General features: G+C 41.0%; 2 protein-coding genes across 5 annotated transcripts in view; one reads left to right on the top strand and one right to left on the bottom strand.

The window, feature by feature from the left end:
• LOC307179009 (uncharacterized protein) overlaps window positions 1-18,085 on the bottom strand; it is a 36,322-nt gene extending 18,237 nt beyond the window's left edge. For all 3 annotated transcript variants that reach the window (XM_079907731.1, XM_079907732.1, XM_079907733.1), the window contains exon 1: window positions 17,468-18,085. In XM_079907731.1, coding sequence (XP_079763857.1) covers window positions 17,468-17,983 — 516 coding nt within the window. In that variant the 5' untranslated portion in view covers window positions 17,984-18,085. The remainder of the gene's footprint in view (window positions 1-17,467) is intronic.
• Window positions 17,610-20,994, top strand: part of APBB1IP (amyloid beta precursor protein binding family B member 1 interacting protein) — a 102,909-nt gene continuing 99,524 nt past the window's right edge. For both annotated transcript variants that reach the window (XM_079907674.1, XM_079907675.1), the window contains exon 1: window positions 17,610-17,726. The gene's annotated coding sequence lies outside the window, so the exon portion shown is untranslated. The remainder of the gene's footprint in view (window positions 17,727-20,994) is intronic.

Below are 20,994 nucleotides of genomic sequence, written 5' to 3'. Positions count from 1 at the left end.
GCCTCAAGTTATGTGAATGAAGACTCTGGCCATCCTCTTCATCACTCTTCTGCCAAATCTAGGAGCTGCCTTTTATAACATAACTCTCCTGATCAAAAAACAACTCAAATGACAAGACTACAAAGCAGCCTAATTTTTTTTTTTTTTTTTTTGTGGTACGTGGGCCTCTCACTGTTGTGGCCTCTCCCGTTGTGGAGCAAGGCTCCGGACGTGCAGGCTCAGCGGCCATGGCTCACGGGCCCAGCCACTCCGTGGCATGTGGGATCCTCCTGGAGCGGGGCACAAACCCATGTCCCCTGCATCGGCAGGCGGACTCTCAACCACTGCACCACCAGTGAAGCCCTCTAATATATTTTTATCTTGCCACTTCCTGTCCTAAATCATGTAGAAGTCCATATTCATGCCCATGGCTAGCATCTGCTCTGGCACCTGCCAACTTCATGTTTGTAAGAAGTTCATTTGACACTTCCTGCTCAACAGATAGCTGTTGGTAAACTCTGATGTGAATTCCCATGCCCCAGCATTATGGCCCTGAAACACCTCCATATACTGGAAAGAACTAATGTAAATTTTTAAGATGGCATTAACTCAAACTCCACAAGTGAAAAATAAAGCACCAAAACTTTACAATCAGGTCTACTTGAATGTGACTATCAGGGCATTCAGGCTCAGCTTGATTGCCCTACAGCCTGACCCAAGTTACTTTGATACTAACATTTCAGTTATACACAGCTACAGCTCTCAAAGTGGTTCCTTGAACATATTTCTTTTTAAAACTTCTCTTGAATTTCAGTAGTGTTTTCAGTACTAAGCATATGGTGAATAGCGTGGTCTTATGGCTATAAATGCCCAGTTAATAGGAAGAAAGTGAAACAGCCCAGAATCCCAAGGTAGAGGAATCCCAGGGCAGTTCCTCTTTATCAGATAAGGTGATGTAAGGAAAGGGCACAAGCTCTGAGATAGCCAAACAGAGTTAAAACAAGGCCTCTGCCATAACAATCCCTGAGAACTTGGCAAGTCATTTACTTCTCTAGACCACCATAAAGAGGGTAAAATACTACCTACCTAACACAGTTATCATGCAGATTAATGAATACAAACATTTTAGCCAACATCTGTCGTATGCTAAATGTTCAACAAATGGTTACTAGGAGTGTGGTGGGAATAAATGACATAGTAGTGTTTTTAAAGTTAATTAGCTCACACACAAAAGAATGCTATTGATATTACTCAATTAGGTATATGAAAGCAACCTCACATTAATCTGTGATATGTCTACTCCCATCTTTTAAATATCAATTATGACAATATCAAGTCAATTCTCCCAATTATATGTGAAAGTTCCATCCAGCTGCCATAAAGTTAAGGGTAGCTTGCCTTCTGTGTTCCCCCCAAACTCATATGTTGAAGCCCTAACCTCCAGTGAGGCTGTGCCTTTAAGGAAGTAATAAGGTTAAATGAGGTCAAAAGGGTGGGGCCCTGATCTGATAGGATTAGTGTCCTTATAAGTAGAGACACCAGAGGGCTCTCGCTTTCCCCACCAACCCCCTTCCCACTCCCTCAACACTCCATACCCTGTGTGCATACATCTGAGAACATAGCAAGAAAGCCAGGAAGATAGTTCTCACTAGAAACCAAATCAGCCAAGACCTTGATCTTGGACTTCCAGTCTCCAAAACTGTTAAAAAATAAATTTCTGTTGTTTGATCCACCTAGCCTTTGATAATTTATGACAGTCCAAGCTAAGATACCAGTCAACTACTGAAGTGCTGACTTGAAAGAACTGTAAACCTCAGAGAAAAATTATTTATTTCCTGAGTAGCTTTAATTCTTATGTATGGCAGCTGAGTTCACTTAAGTGCATAACATGCATAGTTTAGCATCCCTGATGTTTCAACAAATCATTTACTGTATAAGCAATTATAGTTTGTACCCCCAATAGATGCCTCCCAGCAGTAAAAGCCTAGGAATACTGAAATGCATTCAGTCAAGAAATCTCTTTATAGCAAACTAGCTTTGACAGGATTAAATATATGAATAAGAAACACTGCATTCAAAGCACTAAGAAATATTTGAATGTAGGATTTACTTAAATTTATATAAAGATAATGATCATGTTTCTTGAATGAAAATTCCCTGAGGGTGGACTACCTCAGACACATCCTCTGTTCTTATCTTTGATATTTTAAAAAATGTATAGTTTTGGTGACTTTAATATTCCTGGCTTGAGGGACTTGGTGGTGGTCCAGTGGGTAAGACTCTGCGCTCCCAGTGCTGGGGGCCCGGGTTTGATTCCTGGTCTGGGAACTAGATCCCGCATGCATGCTGCAACTAAGAAGCCCGCATGCTGCAACTGAAAAAAAAAAAAAGGGAGACCTGGTGCAGCCAAAATAAATAAATAATTTAAAAAAATATTCATGACTTGCGTCTGCTCCTACACTGCTGCTGATGTCAATGTGACTGGCGGGCACACTGCCACTTAATGTGGCTGAAAATAAGCCACGCACAGAGCCAACTGCATCACCTGTGGCAGGCTTAAGAATCACAGCCTCATAGATTGGAGACTTTTATTCATCAGCCCTTCAACTCCATCTCAAAGACTTGATTTCACAGCCCCATCAACAGCACAAGGTTCCCTCTTATATGTCCTGGTTATTCAGCCCGGGGTCACTGAATAGTCTTAAGATTTTTGTTATTCATGGCTGAAACAATAAAGAATTTTTAACTTGGCTTTGGAACTGAACGTTTCAGTCTGTCATATAAAGCTCCTTTGATTATCCTCTGGACATGAAGTCTGCCTTTCTGTGCTCATTAGCTGAGTTAGAGGCTAGAAAAGACACTTTGCTGATCTAACAAGTTTTGCTGACTTGTTTACTGATGCAACAGTAAACAAGTCAGATTCTGTAGGTGCCAACAGGAATGCTCCCTAACAACAGCAAAAGACATCAGTAATAAAGTCACGATGATCGATTGTTCAAATAATCTAAACCTAGACACACACACACACCCCACCCCACACCACATTTTCTTTATCCATTCATCTATCAATGGACACTTAGGTTGTTTCCATATCTAGGCTATTGTAAATAATGCTGCAATGAACATGGGGGTGCATATTTCTTTTTAAGTTGGTGTTTTTGTTTTCTTTGGAAAAATACCCAGAAGTAGAATTGCTGGATCATACAGTAGTTCTATTTGTAAGTTTTTGAGGAACCTCCATACTGTTTTCTGTAGTGGCTGCATCAATTTACATTCCCACCAACAGTGCACGAAGGTACACTTGTTGTCCTCACATACTCTCCAATACTTGTTATCTCTCACCTTTTTGATAATAGCCATTCTAACAGCTGTGAAGTGATATCTCATTGTGGTTTGATTTGTATTTCCCCGATTATTAGTGAAGTTGAACACCTTTTCATGTACCTGTTGGGTATCTGTATGTCTTCTTTGGAAATGTCTATTTAGTTTCTCTACCCATTTTTAAATCAGACTGTTTGGTTTTCTGCTATTGAGTTATATGAGTTCTCTTTATATTTTGGATATTAACCCCTTTTCAAATATATGATTAGCAAATATTTTCTCTCATTTGGTAAGTGGCCTTTTAATTTTGTTAATGGTTTATTTTTCTGTGCAGAAATTTTTAGTTTGACGTAGTCTCACTTGTTTACTTTTGCTCTTGTTGCCTTTGCTTTTGGTGTCAAATCCAAAAAGTCATCGTAAGACTGATGTCAAGAAGCTTAGCCCCTGTTTTCTTCTAGGAGTTTTATGGTTTCAGGTATTACATTCAAGTCTTTAATCCATTTTGAGTTGTGTATCATGTAAGACAGGGATCCAGTTTCATTCTTTTGCATGTTCAGTTTTCCCAAAACCATGTATTGAAAAGACAATCCATTCCTCATTGTATGTTCTCAGCTTCTTTGTCATAAATTAACTGACCGTGTATTTGTGGGTTTATTTCTAGGTTCCCTATTCTGATCCACTGATCTAAGTGTCTATTTTTATGCCAATATCATACTCTTCTGATTACTATACCTTTGTAATATAGTTTTAAATCAGGAAGTATGATGACTCCAGATTTGTTCTTCTTTCAAGATTGCTTGGCTATTGGGGGTCTTTTGTGGTTCCACACAAATTTTTGAATTATTTATTCTATTTCTGTGAAAAATGCCATTGGAATTTTGATAGGGACTGCAGTGAATCTGTAGATTACTTTGGGTAGTATTATCTTTTTAATAATATTCATTCTTCCTATTCATGAGCATAAAATATCTTTCCATTTATTTGTGTCTGTCAGTTTCTGTCCCTAATGTCTTATCATTTGCAGTGTATAGGTCTTTCACCTCCTTGGTTAAAATTTATTTCTAGGGATTTTATTCTTTTTGATGAAACTGTAAATGGGATGGTTTTCTTAATTGCTCTTTCTGATAGCTTGTTATTACTATATAAAAACACAACTGATTTTTGTGTATTGATTTTGTATCCTAAAACTTTACTGAATTTATTTACTAGTTTTAACAGTTCCTGGTGGCATCTTTAGGGGGTTTTAAATATATAATATCATGTCTTCTGCAAATAGGGATAGCTCTACTCCTTCTCTAATTCGGATGCCTTTTATGTCTTTTTCTTGCCTAATTGCCCTGATAAAGATTTCCAGTGGTCTTTTAACTTTTATACTAGAGCTGGAAGTGATTTACCCACTACCATTATGATATTAGGTTATTGTGAATTTAACTATATATTTACCTTTACCAGTGAGTTTTATACTTTTATGTGTTTTCATGTTACTAATTAGCGTCCTTTCATTTCAACTTGAAGAAATCCCTTTAAGATTTCTTGTTAGACTGGTCTAGTGGTGATGAACTCCTCCATCTTTTGTTTATTTGGAAACTGTCTCTCCTTCAATTCTGAAAGACAACTTTGTCAGATATTCTTAATTGCCAGTTTTATCCTTTCAGTACTTAGAATATATCTCCCCATGCCCTTCTGGCTTTCAAGGTTTCTGCTGAAAAGTCTGGTGATAGACTTATGGGGATATATTGTACATAACAGGTGGTTTTCTCTTACTGCTATTAAGATTCTCTTCTTGTCTTTAACTTTTGATAACTTAATTATAATATGTCTCAGTCTGGGTCTCTTTAGATTCATCTTCTTTGGTCCTCTTTGGGTTTCCTGGATCTAATATCTGTTTCTTTCCCCCGGTTAGGGAAGGTTTTAGTCATTATTTCTTCAAAAAAACTTTCTGCCTCTTTCTCTTGCATCCTTCTGAGATCAGTGTCCCTTCAGCTATCTTCACTCTTTTTCATTCTTTCGTTGTTGTTGCTATTTTTTAACCCAAAATTCTAAAGCTATTATCCAGTCTAAAAAAATTTACTAGCCCAAGGAGAGGAGAAAAAAAAAAAGCAAAATCAAAAACAAGAAACTTCTGAACCACAAATGCCAATTTTTTAATGCAATAGTTTGTAAACTAACCATACTGTAAATTCCAATCAGCTCTCCTAAATGTATTAAATTCAAACTAAATACAATTCCAAGTTCAGGAAGGACTCCAAAAATTGCAGACATGTCCCAAAGGACAATCTAACCTAATCGGGCAACAGACTTAAATGATAACAGCTGTCCTCTCCAAAAAGGACTTGCACGGTCAGGTAACTCCCAGGTTGTTTGTTGATAAATAGAAAAGTACCACAGGAAACTCAAGGCATCAATCAGTCTAGACTCACCTGTTCAGGCTTTTATCTTCAATCAACAACTTTTCCAATACATATCTCATTAAAAATTCTCAAAAACTTAAAGAGAGTAATCAAGTCTTCTATCAGCCTTCTCATCTCTAATCAAAATACACTCCTCCCTCCACATTTGCAGTTTTTCACCCTGAATCATCTCCTTTCTTCCTAGTAACTAATGATGGGGAGGAATGATGAAAAAGCAGAAGCCCTTGCTCTAGGCTCTGAAGTAAGAGGGGGAAGCAGAAGCTCCCTGTCTCTCTGCCCAGTGAGCTCATACCCACAAAGGGAGGTGCTGTGTACCACACTCTTTCATTCCTCTTTTCTACCACTGAGAAATGAACTCTGCCTCAGGGAGAAAATAAAATAGAATTTAACCCTGATAATGAATTCCTGCCATCAACCCTGAGGGAGTTTCTGCTTAATCAGAGAACTAGCTTTAACATTTTTTGAGCTGGGTCAGTTACCTGTATTAATTAAAGGAAGCATCCAGAAAATCCAATGAACCTAACAAGTCATTTTGGCTTTTCAATGCATTGTTTAATTCCTTTGCATCCAATTGACCTTCTAAATTACATTCTGCCTTGTAACTATTAAAATATCTTTGTGTTTCCTAAGAACTCACAGGCAGATGTTGAGGAATTCCCAAAAGAATACTGATGGGTAAAAGGAAGGCAAGGTTAGAGCTAGAATTTCCCCCCAAAAGTCCAGAAACTTACTAATCCATTTGCAGTTCAGCAAAGATTAAAGTCTGTGTGTTTTACAAAAATTAATTAAAGTAATACATGCTCATTGCAACAGAAGAAACTATCTGAGATTTGTAAAGTGAAAGACATACTATGTGCTAAAAAACTTGATTTTAATAAGCTGATGTTATTTCCTCAACAAATTTCCCCAAATTAATGTGAATAAATGCTAATATACAGGGAATGTATCTGATCTCACAACACTGAGAGCATATCATGGATATTTCTCAGCACGTTGCCTTTCTCATTTGATAACAATCATGGACATTCCCCAGCTCTGTCAATGCATATCACATCCATATCATATCTATATCTAATATCATATATATTGATATACCAAGATATAAAAATTATATATCTATACACATAAATATGTTGTAGAGATAAACCACACTCTGTTTAGCATGTACAAGGCCCCAGGATTATTTAGTTGTACATCTAGGCAATCCTCCCTCTATCGGAAAGAATTTCCAAACTCCACACCTAAGCAAAGCAGAACAGATAATGATGAACACAAATACCTAAACTTCACGTAGAGAAGCCTCCAAGATAAAAAGTCATTCTTGTAAAATATTGAAATCAAGGTCAAGGCACTTCCTCCCCTGGCACAGTTTTTGCTACAGGAACAAGGTCACAAGACATGGCTCCATGTCAGAATCTTCTCGTGAATGAATCTTTGGTTTTTTAACATCCTCCTAAATTAGTCATTTAGTAACTGCCAACATAATCATTTTCAGTTTTCCTGCCACTATAAACAAAGCTGTAACAAATATCCAGGAACATATGGCTTTACATACCACTATCTCCATAAGACAGATTTCCAAACTGGAATCCCTCTGCCAAAGAGAATGAGTTTTTTTATTTTGGTAGATGTGGTCAGATTACATTCAGAAAAGGCACAGCAATTCACTACTTCCAGAAGCAAAGTAAGAGAAGATCTGCTTTCCTGCAACCCTGACAGCACACAGTGTGATCCCTCCCCTTTGTTTCTTTTTTTTTCCCTGCCAGTTACATGATTTAAAAATATAAACTCCCAGACTTCCCTGGTGGCGCAGTGGTTGAGAGTCCGCCCGCCAATGCAGGGGACACGGGTTCGTGCCCCGGTCCGGGAAGATCCCACGTGCCGCGGAGCGGCTGGGCCCGTGAGCCATGGCCGCTGAGCCTGCGCGTCCGGAGCCTGTGCTCTGCAGCGGGACAGGCCACAACAGTGAGAGGCCTGCGTACCGCAAAAATAAAATAAAATAAACTCCTTGTTTAACTTTCACCAGTGTGAGTATCTCTTCATATATTTATTAGTTATTTAAATTTTATCTTCAATGAATCACCTTTGCCCTTTCTTTCCTTATGTGTTTTCTATTTCTTACTAATTCAGAGAAATGAGCCGCCAATCTCTTTGCATAGCCCTGCAATAAACCTTTCTCTGCTCCAAACTCCAACGTTTCAGTTTGTTTGGCCTCACTAGGCATCAGGCACACGAACTTGTGCTAACATTTTCTAATATTAATTTCTTTACTCTTTCTGTATATAGTATGAAAGAGGGGGCTAGCTTTGTTTTCATGTATCTAATACGTGTGTATATGTTACATATATTTTAATGTCTATCAGGGAGAATGAAGTAACCAAGATGGCAGAGTATGGGGACTCTAGTCTCCACAGCCCAACAAAGATCAATAATTAGACAGCTATCGACAAACAAAAACAGCACTGGGAGAGCTCTGGAGTTCACTGACGAAATTTAACACAGTGGAACAAAAAAACTTGAGAATAACCACACAAAACGGGAAGGAAGACAGCCTCATTTTGCCTGCACCATCCCATCCCCCAGGACAGCATTGCTAAGCATCAAGAGAGAACTCCGTTAGAAACAGTTCCCCTCACAGGAAGAGGAAGAGCAGGGAGAGAAACCAGCTTCCCAGTCTTTCTGGGCCCCCAAAAAAGGTCCCACTTCAGTTTCACCCCAACCAGAGACCAGCAAAGCTGAGATATATACAAATGACTAGGAATGATAAAGAAAATCAGAGGCTACTGAGAGTAGCCATACAGCAGGAAGGATCATGGTTTCTCAGGGACCTGCTCTAGACACAGACCCAGCAGCCTTCACTACCGAAGAAACCAACATCCACCAGAGCCGCCAGAGACCCCTCGCAGATTTCACCGGCTTCCATTCCACAGGCACCTGCAGCTGGCCACCACAGCTAGGCATGTGCACACCACCAGTGCCAGTCCCTGCCGCTGCTTGCCCTAGTCCCTATCCACTGAACCTGGAGACACTGCTGAGGACCCCAATAGCTCTTGCAGCCTTTGCAGACCTTTCCCTGCTCCTCATGCAGTGCTCACCAAGGACCACACATGATGCTGTGGAACCCAACAGCCCGAGTCAGTGAGCCATCACGTTCCCCCAGACTGGGTGCTACCACGTGCCCCTGCACTTGGCAACCTGCACCACTAGACCTGGGGTCACAGCATGCACCAGTGTCTGCACCTCCACGGTGAAAGTCTTCCCTTACCAGAGAGATTGTAATTATACCAAGTATCTTTTTTGACCACAATGGTATGAAACTAGAAATCAATAACAAGAGGAAAACTAGAAAATTCACAAATATGTGGAAATGAAACAACATGCTTCTGAAGAACGACTGGGTAAAAGAAGAAATCAAAAGGGAAACCAAAGTATATCCTGAGAAAAGGAAAATGGAAACACAACATACCAAAACTTATGGTATGCAGCAAAAACAGTTCTAAAAGGGAATTTTATAGCAGTAAATGTCTATCTTAAGAAAAAAGACCTCAAATAAAAACCTAACTTTACACCTCTAGTAACTTGAAAAACAAGACAAACTAAGTCCAAAGTTAGCATCAGCAGAAAGGAGATAACAAACATTGGAGCAGAAATACATTAAACAGACAAGAGAAAAATAATAAAAAGATCAATGAAACTAAAGAGTTGGTTGGTTTTTTTGAAAACATAAACAAAATTGACAAATTTTAGCTAGACTTACCAAAAAAAGAGAGAGGACTCAAATAATTAAAATTATAAATGAAAAAGGATACATGTAAATGATACTACATAAATACACAGGATCATAAGAGACTACGATGAACAATTATATGCCAAATAATCGGACGACTTAGAAGAAATGGGTAAATTCCTGGAAATATACAATCTATCAAGACTAAATCATGAAGACATAGAAAATCTGAACAGACCAATAACAAATAAGGTGAATCAATCAGTAATCAAAAATCTCCCAAAAAAGGAAAGCCCAGGACCAAATGGATTCATGGATGAATTCTACCAAACATTTAAAGAGAGATTGATGCTAATTCTACTCAAACTCTTCAAAAAAATTGAAAATGAGGCAACACTCCCAAACTCATTTTATGAGGCCAGCATTACCCTCATACCAAAACCAAATAAGGACACTACAAGAAAAGAAATTTACAGGTTTATATTCCTGATGAACATAGATGTAAAAATCCTCAACAAAATATTAGCAAACTGAATCCAACAGCACATTAAAAGAATCATACACCATGATCAACTGGGTTTTATTCCTGGGATGCAAGTATGGTTTAACATATGCAAATCAATCAGTGTGATACACCACACTAGTAGAATGAAGACAAAAATCATATGATCATCTCAATAGACGCAGAAAAAGCATTTAACAAAATTCAACATCCTTTCATGATAAACTCAACAAATTGGGTAAAGAAGGTACAAACCTCAACATAATAAAGTCCGTATAAAACAAGCCTGCAACTAACATTATACTCAATAGTGAAAGGTTGAAAGCTTTTCCTTTAATATCAAGAACAAGACAAAGGTGCCCACTTTCACCACGTCTATTCAACATAGTACTGGAATTCCTAGCTAGAAAAATTAGACAAGCAAAGAAATAAAAGGCATCCAACTCAGAAAGGAACAGGTAAATTTGTCTCTCTTTGCTGATGACATGATGTATATAGAAAACCCTAACGATGCCACTAAGAACTGTTAGATATAAACAAAGAATTCAGTAAAGTTTCAGAACACAATATCAACATGCAAAAATCAGCTGCATTTCTACACACTAACAATGAACTACCTGAAAAAGAAATAAAGAAAACATCCCCATTTACAATAGTATCAAAACTACTCAGGAAAAATTTTAACCAAAAAAGTTAAAGATCTATACACCAAAATCTATAAGACGTTGAGGAAAGAAGTTGAAGAAGACACAAATAAATGGAAAGATATTCCATGCTCATGGATTGGAAGAATTAATGTTGTAAAAATGTCCCTACTATCCAAAACAATCTATGGATTCAATGAAATCCCTTTCAAAAATCCCACAGCAAACATCATCCTCAGTGGTGAAAGTCTCAAAGCTTTTCTTCTAAGATCAAGGACAAGACAAGGATGTGTACTCTCACCACTTTTACTCAACATCGTACTAGAAGTTCTAGCCGGAACAATTAGGCAAGAAAAAGAAATAAAAGACATTCAAATTGGAAAAGAAGAAGTGAAATTATCTGTTTGCAGATGACATGATCTTATATGTAGAAATCCTAAATGATCTTTAGGATGTACATGATCTACATTATACTATTAGAAAATCCTGGATTTTCTAATAGTAGAAAATCCTAAAGATTTCCTAATAGTATGTAGAAAATCCTAAAGATTACACACACACACACACACACACATACACTCACACTGTTAGAACTAATAAATGAATTCAGCAAAGTAGCAGGATACAAAGTCAACATGAAAAAACCAGCTGCATTTCTATACACTAAAAATGAACAATCTGAAAAGGAAATTATGAAAACAATTTAATTTACAATAACATCAAAAAGAATAAAGTACTTAGGAATTAATTTAACCAGGGAGGTGAAAGACTTGTACAAGGAAAACTACAAGGAAAACATTGTTGAAAGAAATTAAAGAAATAAATAAAGGGAAATGCAACTCATGTTCATGAATTGGAAGACTTAGTATTGTTAAGATGTCAACACTACCCAATATAATCTACAGATTCAATGTAAACTCTATCAAAATCCTAATGACATTTTCCCATAAATATAAAACCCCATCCTAAAGCCCATATGGAATCCCAAGGGGCTCTGGATAGCCAAAACAATCTTGAAAAAAGAAGAAAAAATCTGGAGGACCCACACTTCCTGGTTTCAAAACTTTCTACAAAGCTATAGTAATTAAAACAGTGTGGTACTGGCATAAAGATAAACATATAGACAAATAGAATAGAAGAGAAAGCCCAGAAACAAACCCTCACATATATGGCCAAATGATTCTGGACAAGGGTGTCAAGACCATACAATGGGGAAAAAGACAGTCTTTTAAAAAAAGTAGTGTTGGGAAAACTGGATATCCACATACAAAAGAATGAAGCTGGACCCTTACCTAACAACATACACAAAAGCCAACTCCAAATGGATCAAAGACTTAAATATAAGATGTAAAACTATGAAACTTTAGAAGAAAACATAGGGCAAAAATCATGACATTGGATTTGGTAGTGATTTCTTAGCTATGACACCAAAGGCACAGGCAACCAAAGGAAAAATAGACATATTTAACTTCATGAAAATTGAAAACTTTTGTTCATCAAAAAACAAGTCACAGAGTAAAAAGACAACCCATAGAATGGGAGAAAATATTTGCAATTCACATATATAATAAGAGATTAATATCCAGAATATATAGAGAACTCCTAAAATTCAACAACAAAAACAAACCAATTCAAAAATGGGCAAAGGACTTGAATAGACATTTCTTCAAAGAAGATATACAAATGGTCAACAAGCACATGAAATAATATTCAATGTCACTAATCATTAGAGAAATGCAAATTAAAACTACTATGAGATACCACCTCACACCTATTAACATAGCTACTAGAAACAAACAGGATGTGGAGAAATCAGAACACTTGTGCACTGTTGGTGGGAACATAAAATTGTACAGTCACTGTGGATAACGGCATGACAGCTCCTCAAAAATTAAAAATAGAATTACCATATGATCCAGCAATTCCACTTCTGGATATATACTCAAAATGATTAAAAGCAAGGATTCAAAGAGATATTTGCATACCCATGTTCATGGCAGCTTTATTCACAAAAGCTAAAACGTGGAAGTAAAACAAGTGTCCACGGATGAAAGAATGGATAAGCAAAATGTGTATACACAAGAAGTGGAATATTATTCGGCCTTAAAAAGGAAGGACATTCTGATTTATGCTACAACATGGATGAAGTTTAAGGACAACATGTAAGTGAAACAAGCTAGTTTCAAAAAGACAAACACTGTATGATTCTATTTATATGAGACACTTAGTCAAACTCATAGAGACAGAAAGCAGAAAGGTGGTTACCAGGGGCTGCAGGAGGGGAGACTGGGGAATTAGGGTTCAGTAAGTACAGAGTTTTGGTTTTGCAAGATGAAAAGAGCTATGGAGAGGGATGGTGGTGATGGTCGTACAACAGTATGAATGTATTTAATACCACTGAACTGTACACTTAAAATGGTTAAGATGATAAATTTTACGTATGTATTTTTACCACAATTTTTTAAATTGAAAAAAAAAAAAACAAGAAAAGAAAACAAGAGATGGAGAGAATTCCTAGTGATCCTCTGGTTCTTAGCATAGTCTCTCAAGAGACCCAGATATACTTCCTGAGTTCAATGAGCTGTCAGAGTTTTTCTCCAAGAACTTCTCCTTTGTGCCTGAGCCACTTTGAATGGATTTGGTTCCTTATAAATCAATCCCTATCTGTTTCATACTTTCAGCCAATGATACTAGGTAGCAATGATAACTGCTTTAGAGACACAAGTTCTGGGGAGACAGTGTATGCATATGTATCTCAATATGTCACAGATGTTAATGCTTATTAAGTAACCTAACACTGGGCTTCCACCGGCATAGCCTCTGTGCAGTGTCAGTGCAAAAAAACTAACAGCCACATTTAATTTTAAACCAAGCCCACCATTCTTAAAACCCCCTTCTACCCCTTCTTCTCACTCTCTGCCTCTCTCATACCCTGAAGTGTCCCCAAACATCTTTCTCCTTGCTTTGCTCTCAGCTCCCCACCAAAAATTCTCTCCCAAGCCTTCTCGGGCTCTCTCTTCTTCCCCAGCCTTCTCCTCCTGGGGCTATTCTTCCATCCTTTCCTTTCTGTTCTCCTCCCACTGACTGTCACTGGGGTGGAGCAGGAAGGGGTTGGCTGAGGGAGATGAACAAAGGCCAGAGGACTGAGTGGGTCAGGCAGAGGGAGAGTCTGGTTAACAGGCAAGAGGAAAAATATATACTATATGGAAAACATATAATTAGTAATATACTAATTACATATGCATGTTATGGTTAAAATAGAAATCATGAGCAGAGTTATTTTTTATTACCAATTTATATTTTATAAAGTAAAGCACAGGAACTTTACCAGGACAGAAAAATGAGAAGCAGAGGTACCGAAGATGGTATCTTGAGTATCTCCAGCTGTGAACAAGCCAAAACCTAGAGGTTCACACAGCTATTTATCATAATCTCTCAGGGATCTGTGGGTTGATTGGACTCAGCTGGGTGGTTCTTCCCCCTGGTCTCTCATGCAGCTGCATTTAGATAAGAGTTGGGGCGGGAGTCCCGGACAGGGGCTGGGTGCCCAAGACGGCGCCTTCACCTCACATCTGATGCTTCAATGTTGCCCCATGTGGCCTCTCTCACCTCAGGGCGGAAAGAGCCAGTTAAGTGCAAAGTCCACCACCATTTCTGCTGCCTTCTTTTGGTCAAAGCAGTCACAGAGCCTGCTTGGATTCAAGGGGGATGGAAAGGAACAGATTCCAGCTCTTGATGGGGAAGGGAGAGATGGTCCTGGCCATCTTTGGAAAATACAGTCTGCTGCAGACAGCATAAAAGTTAGATATTTATATCAGAAACAAACATTCCTTACTATTAAGAGCAAGCCGAATAAAATAAATGGGCAAAACTTTACAAAGTGCTCAACCAAAGGAAAAAAAATCCCTCTCCACTCCAAAAAAAATAGTAGCAGGATTCTTACTTCACGTCAACCCAGGTCCCTGCAAAAAGGTGAAAGCGCTCTTTAGCCTGGAGGAAATGGGCAAAAATACATGTTGGACTTGGTAGACATGCCAAAAGAGTGAGGCTGTAAGAAACACAGTAAAAATCCAGTTCAATTAAGTAAACTGAGTTCCCCTGCATTCTCTAGCCACTAGCCACCCTCTGCAGAGATATTCCAGAGAGTCCCTACCCAAAGAGGGTGCCACCTGGAGAATTTTCTCCCACATCATCATTCCAGGATATTCGGTTCTTCCTTGCCTGTGATTCAATCAGCCATCTCCCAAACTCGTTCACTGCCACTCCTGTGTCTTGAAGCTCTTTCTGGAGCGTTCCTCTACCTGGGGCTTTAACTTTGCCCTTGCAGACTTTCCACTACAACTTTCTTAAGGGAAAGTAGTTTATTCTCTCACACTCCGTGCACCTTAAGTTCAGAAGGTGGGTTTGCCGTTCCCTGTGCTCCCCATTGCTACCTGCAGACATTTTAGTGGCTCGGCTTTTTTTTCAAAACAAAACAAAGACCAAACACATTTTTCTCGAGGCTCACGCCATTTGAGTAAACTATTCTGTTCACCTCTTCAGACTGTCATCTTCCCAAATCCCAGCCACTCCTGCTCTCTCACTTCAAATCCCTGACACCTGACTCCCAATCTTCCTTTAAGATGGGCTTAAATCTTATCATTCTGTTTGCCTGGAAGAGTCATGCATTACACCTGTTTCCTGATTTCTCATCCAGTTAGCACTTTGGTACCCTCAAAAGTGTCCCAGCCTCAACAATTTTATGTGGCCACCCTAATCCTGGGTGACTTAACAGTTAGCTACCCTTTGGCCTCATTTCCTTGATCAACTCGGACACCCGGGCCCTTGGTCACACCCTGGACATTGTCAACTAATCTCACTGCCTCCAGGAGCAAAATTCAATCTGCTTACCTTCTGACCACAATGACCCATCCTTCCAGCTGGCTTGTTTTTGGCCACTCCCATTACAACTAAACTTTCTCCAAACCCAGGTAACCTAGCCCTGCAGGAGAGCCACACGACTAAGCAGACTGCTTCCACCACCATCACCAATTTCAGGCTTTCAGGTTGCCTGGAAATCCCATTATATTTTTCTGAGCAACACACTCTCGGATTCTCTGCAATGACCTCGTTAAACTTTTCTTGGGACTTCCCTGGTGGTCCAGTGGTTAAGACTCCGCATTCCCAATGCAGGGGGCCCGGGTTCCATCCCTGGTCAGGGAATTAGATCTCACATGCCGCAACTAAGAGTCCACATGCCACAACTAAAGATCCTGTATGCCACTAAGAACCAGCGCTGCCAAATAAGGAAATAAACATTAACAAAAAAACAACTTTCTCCAGCTCCCTAAATCTGTGACCCGCTAACCTCCTATCTCACCCCCAGCTGATGACCCTGCTTCTTTTCTTACTTTACAAAGAAAATAGAGGCTTGAGATATTATTTTACACAATCTCATTGCTTTTAGGATGAAAAAACAATCCTGGACGTGGTCCACGTGGTCCTATACAGTTTGTCCCTACTGACCTTTCTCCATCTAGCCGTGCCTCACACCAGAGCTCCCAGGACACCAGTCCCACTGGTTTGCATTCGATTTCTAATCCCTTCTGCCACTCTCCCACTCCCACCCCAGCCCATCAGCAAATGTTGTTGGTTCTGGTTTCATAATGTGTCTTGGATCCAAACTCTTCTCACCATCCCCGCAGTAGAATCCTCACCAAAGCTACCATCACCTTTCATCTGGACTGTTACCACAGCCTCCTGAGTGCTCTCTTACTGCTTTTCCTCTTGCCCCGTCCGACTGATTTTCCAATCACAAGCCAGTAGGATGGCACACAGAAGAAATCAAATCACTTGCTAAACGCCTTCCCATAGCTCCCCGTTGCAATTAGAATAAAACCCAAAGTCCTCAAGGCTGAGCCCCAGGCCCTGCTTGGTCTGGCGCCTGCCTACCTCTTGGTCCCCATCCTCTACCACTGTCCTACTCTTTCATCACCCCCTTCCCCACATATAAGTCCTTGACAACCCAGCTGTAGAGAGGAAGGACAGGTGAATTCAACCACATTTCCAAATCTAACTGACTTTAACTGCTATGTTTTCAGATCTCACCCACTTTCTCTCTGGACACGCCACTTTCAAAAGTCACGGCGTTATTTCCACTTAGTCCTTTGCGATGACAAATTGTGTGTCCAAGAGTGGCCTGGTGCGTACGCATTATTTCATTTGCATCACTGTATCTCTGTAATACATTCTTAGAAGTGGGATCGCTGGGTCAAAGGGTCACTGCAGATGTAGATTAAGTCGCTGTTGCCCAATCCCTGTCTACAGGATTCAGACCATTTTGGACTTCCACCAGCGTTATGGGAGAAGCCACAGTCTCGCCGGCCAACTGAGTGCCGCTAAGCTTTGGGGGGCGGTTGCCAACCGGAGAGCTGAGAAACCGCCGCTGCGAAGCGCGCCCTTCCCCGCCCCGGCTCCAGCGGAGACCGCCTAACCCCCGTCCCGCGCCTACCCTGCGGCCAGGCGCGGGGGGTGGGGGTGGGGGGAACCGCTTCTCTCCGGTTCCCGCGTGCGCTGCGGGCGGGCTGCGCGCGGCAGGGAAGCCGGGCCTTGCACAACTGGCCCGAAAGAGGAAGCTCAGAAAGGGCTGAAGTCAACACTTCGGAAGACCGTTGCAAAAGAAATCGGCTTCTTGGGCCTTTGTGGAACCGCCATCCGGCCCCCAATCCCTTAGCCACTGATATATCGAGGCGACAACCCAGGGGGTCGCTCCCGAGAGAGGAGGGCCCGCGGCGCAGGTAGGGGAGGGCTGAGAGGAAGGCGCAACTTTCCCCAGAATTAAAACCAAGTTGTTTTCTTCGGGGGTGGGGCAGGGGGGAGGGGTAAGACGAAAGGAGGCACAAACCCGTGGAGTCGAAAAAAGCAGCCCCCGAGCTTTAGGCGTCTTTATCCACATCTGTGGGTGTGTCTCCAGACTGGCGGCCTCCTCGCACCTCGATGCGGAGCCGCGCGCCGAGCGCTCCACGTCTGCGCGCTGCGTGGGAAGGGGCGGGCTGACACCACTTCCTCCAGAGGCTGCCGACCTGAACCGGAGCGCAGCCCAGAGCGCCGCGTCGCCCTCCCGGCCCAGCCCCGCGCGCTCGAGGCCCCGCGCAGCCGTCGAGGTAAGCGGCGCCGCCGGCCCGCCCAGGGGCCCTGGGAGCTGCACCGGGACCCGCCGGGCGGTCACCCGACCAGGAGTCTGGCCTGTAGGGTCCGAGGCCCGACCCAGCTCGCGGCGCCGGCCGGGTGAACGCGCGGCCCTCGCTGGGCCCTCCAGGGCAGCGGGTCCCCGGAGTCCCCTCCGCCGACCCCTGCACTTGACCCAGCTCCGCGGGGGGTTGGGGCTGGGGCTTGTCTTCCCCGCGTTCGGATTTGTCATATTTGACTGATTTCCTGCCCAGAAAATTGCTCCAAGGTCAGACGGGGAACCGGTACACCCTCGCCTGTCCAACGGGTCCGGGAGCCCCGGGCTGACCGACGCTGAAGGAATCCCGGGGGGTATTTCACGGGGGGGCGCATTTCAGGGGGTATTTCAGGGCGCTATGCATTGAGTGCAAGTAGTGTGAGAATTTGAGTGACGATCGCAGTCTGATGCGTCTTAGAGTGTTTCCTCTTTGAAAACTTTCAGACGGCTGTTTCTTCTTTTTAAAAATAACTTTTCCTCCGAATTATTGTCCTTTTCGTTTTAAAATAAGGTAGAGGAAGGATGTGGACACCAGGCAGAAGCTTTGTAATTTGGCTCGGAATGAGTATCCAGAGCATCCTTTTAGAGCACGAAGCAAACTAACCAGGAGATCGTTATACCCAGGAGGACCTCGGGGCAGGGGTCCCCCTGAAGACCTTGCCCAGTGCACCTCTTATTTTCCTTCTGGGAAGGCATTTTTTATCGTTCAGACCATTGTGGAACGCTAAACGTGTTTTTTCCTAGTGCCACTCATGGCAAAGCGGTTCAAAAATAACTTTTAATGTGATCGTTATAGAAAGAAAGGGAGTATCGGAGGAAGTAACATAAAGAAAAAGCTCATGAGTTTATTACTCCTCAGGTATAATGTGATTTAAATAAAGGCCAAGGTACCAGCTACTACTAATTTTAAAGTCTAGGGCCTCTGAATGGGTGTTTGGGAGCCTTTGTCCCTTTGAATAAACCTCCAGTGGCAGTTTTCCCTCTGGCCTCACTGAAATACTGGGACGGCACATGGGCGGTCTTACAGGAACCCGGGCTAGCAAAATTAACAGAGGATCTGCTACGAAACTTCTGTAATGTCTTCCGGGTGGTATTTCCTGTCTGCTCAATGTGTTGTGAAAGGTCTAAGAAATTTAATATCATCTTCAGACTTTTAGCATTTAGTAATGTTCACATTATTACTAATATCTGTGTCTTTTCTGGGTATTTGGAAGACTTGGGTTCTGTTCCATATCTGCCTTTAACTAGAAAAGAGTGACGTTGATTAAGTTGCTTTGATCTCTCTAGACCTGAGATAACTTACCCATAATGATTATTGGCCTACCAAATGTCTGTCATGAAAATAGCAATTGAGGAATTGCCATAATTCTTTGAATTTGTCCTATCTGGAATGCTGACAGAGTTAGAATTGCTGATCACTAACAAGAAAGAATGGAGAAAATAATGATAACAGGTGTTGTTAGATTCTGAAATATTTCGAGGCCTTTGTTCCTTAGAAGTTCCTCTAAAAACAGTCAATTTTTGGCCTATAGGTAAGACGGCAAATTTCCATTCTTTTGAAAAACTTCAGTAGGGAGTTGATATGCCCAAGCTTGGGCAGGTCCATATTAGATTTCAAAATTCTTCACGTGTTACTTCTCAAGAAATATAACTTTGTAGTATGGATTACTTTATGACTTAGTTACTTTAAATCTTAAGCGCAATACTTACTGGGTTATGTAGTGTCCATTAAATCTTTTGTATTTTCATGTCCTGAGAATGTATACCAATCACCCACTATTTTTTTGCCTTTTTTCAATAACAAATTAAAAGTTCTAGATATTTTCCTATTACTGTTAGAATGAACTACCTATAGAATGCATTACCATGAGTGTCTGCATTTGATATGCCACTTTGAATTTCTTCAAACCATCCCACTTTCAAAAAGCGTGACTATTTTCACTTACTTCGAATCCTCTTCAATTCTATTTTAGTTATTTTTATACCCCATACCTTTCCGTGAGTGCAGAATCTTATAATAAATTAAGTTTGTGTTTCATAGTCTGTCACACCAAGATATTTACAATTGCACCGCATCGCCATCACCTAGCCAAGTTCCTGGCACCATAGTTGGGACTCAAATAACATTTACTAAACGTGCAGATATATGAGTTCCACTTCTGGATTGTACCATCAATCTGTCATAAGACCCTGAGACCCAGCAGGCCCAACGCTTAGGCACGGGCCACACCCTTAGGCTACCAACCCTTAGGCTTGTGCAGGCAGAAACGTAGCACCACTCCAAGGCACCACGCCTTCTCAGCACATACTCTAGAGCCTGAATTCATGACTCCATTTCCAGACATTTCCTGAACATCATCTATGCTCTTGAATCACTAAGAATCATATTATAAGAGCTATTGTCTTTCTTCTCTGTCAATTCAGTTTCCTCTTTATCACCAAATGGTAGTAGTAAATAATAATTATATTTATTCAGCTTATATTTTGTACCACACCCTGTGTAGCTAATTTAGACGTCTTGTTTCGTTAAGCCTCACATCCTGGGCTTATACTATTATCAGCTTTTATGGTTGAGGAAATGATAGCACAGAGAGGTTAAGAAGCTTTTACCTAAGGAGTGAGAAGCAGAGCTGACCTTTGAACTGAGCCAGTATGACACCAGCACTTGAAGCGCTGTACCAAGGACAAGGGCTTAAACGGTGAAAAAACAATGAGGCCTTTCCTCGGTGAAGTTCTGGTTTAATAGGGGAGATATAAATGGGCAGTTACAGTTCCACACGTGACCAAGATCGTGTGCTGTGGGAGCACCCATCAGATTCCTACACCACCCTGGGGTCAGGGAAGATGAAATGAAGGTAGGCAAGCAAAGAACGTGCCTTGTTAATAGTGGGAAGACAAGCTATAATCACTTGTGAAGTTATTATCTTTATATATGTCTTTTGAAAAAATAATCTGCTTTAGCAGCAATCGTGATTTCATTTTTATCTTCATTATATTCCAGTCCCTCTTGATAGCTGGCTACGTTGATTAAATCAATGAAGTAGTAAGTAGCTTTTTTTCTATTTCTGCTGGAGAGCCTTCTGGTTTGATCTCATATCACAGACTCATCAGTGAGATGACTGTGGGCTGGGGGAGGGGATAAATGCTAAATCACACAGCAGCTGTGATTTACCTCACAGACTGGCTGGAAGATTTACATCCATAGA

Source organism: Stenella coeruleoalba (genome assembly GCF_951394435.1).
Source record: "Stenella coeruleoalba genome assembly, chromosome: 2".
Classification (NCBI taxonomy): Eukaryota; Metazoa; Chordata; class Mammalia; order Artiodactyla; family Delphinidae; genus Stenella; species Stenella coeruleoalba.
Note: the sequence above shows the minus strand (reverse complement) of the source record. Positions and strands in the feature narration are given on the sequence as shown.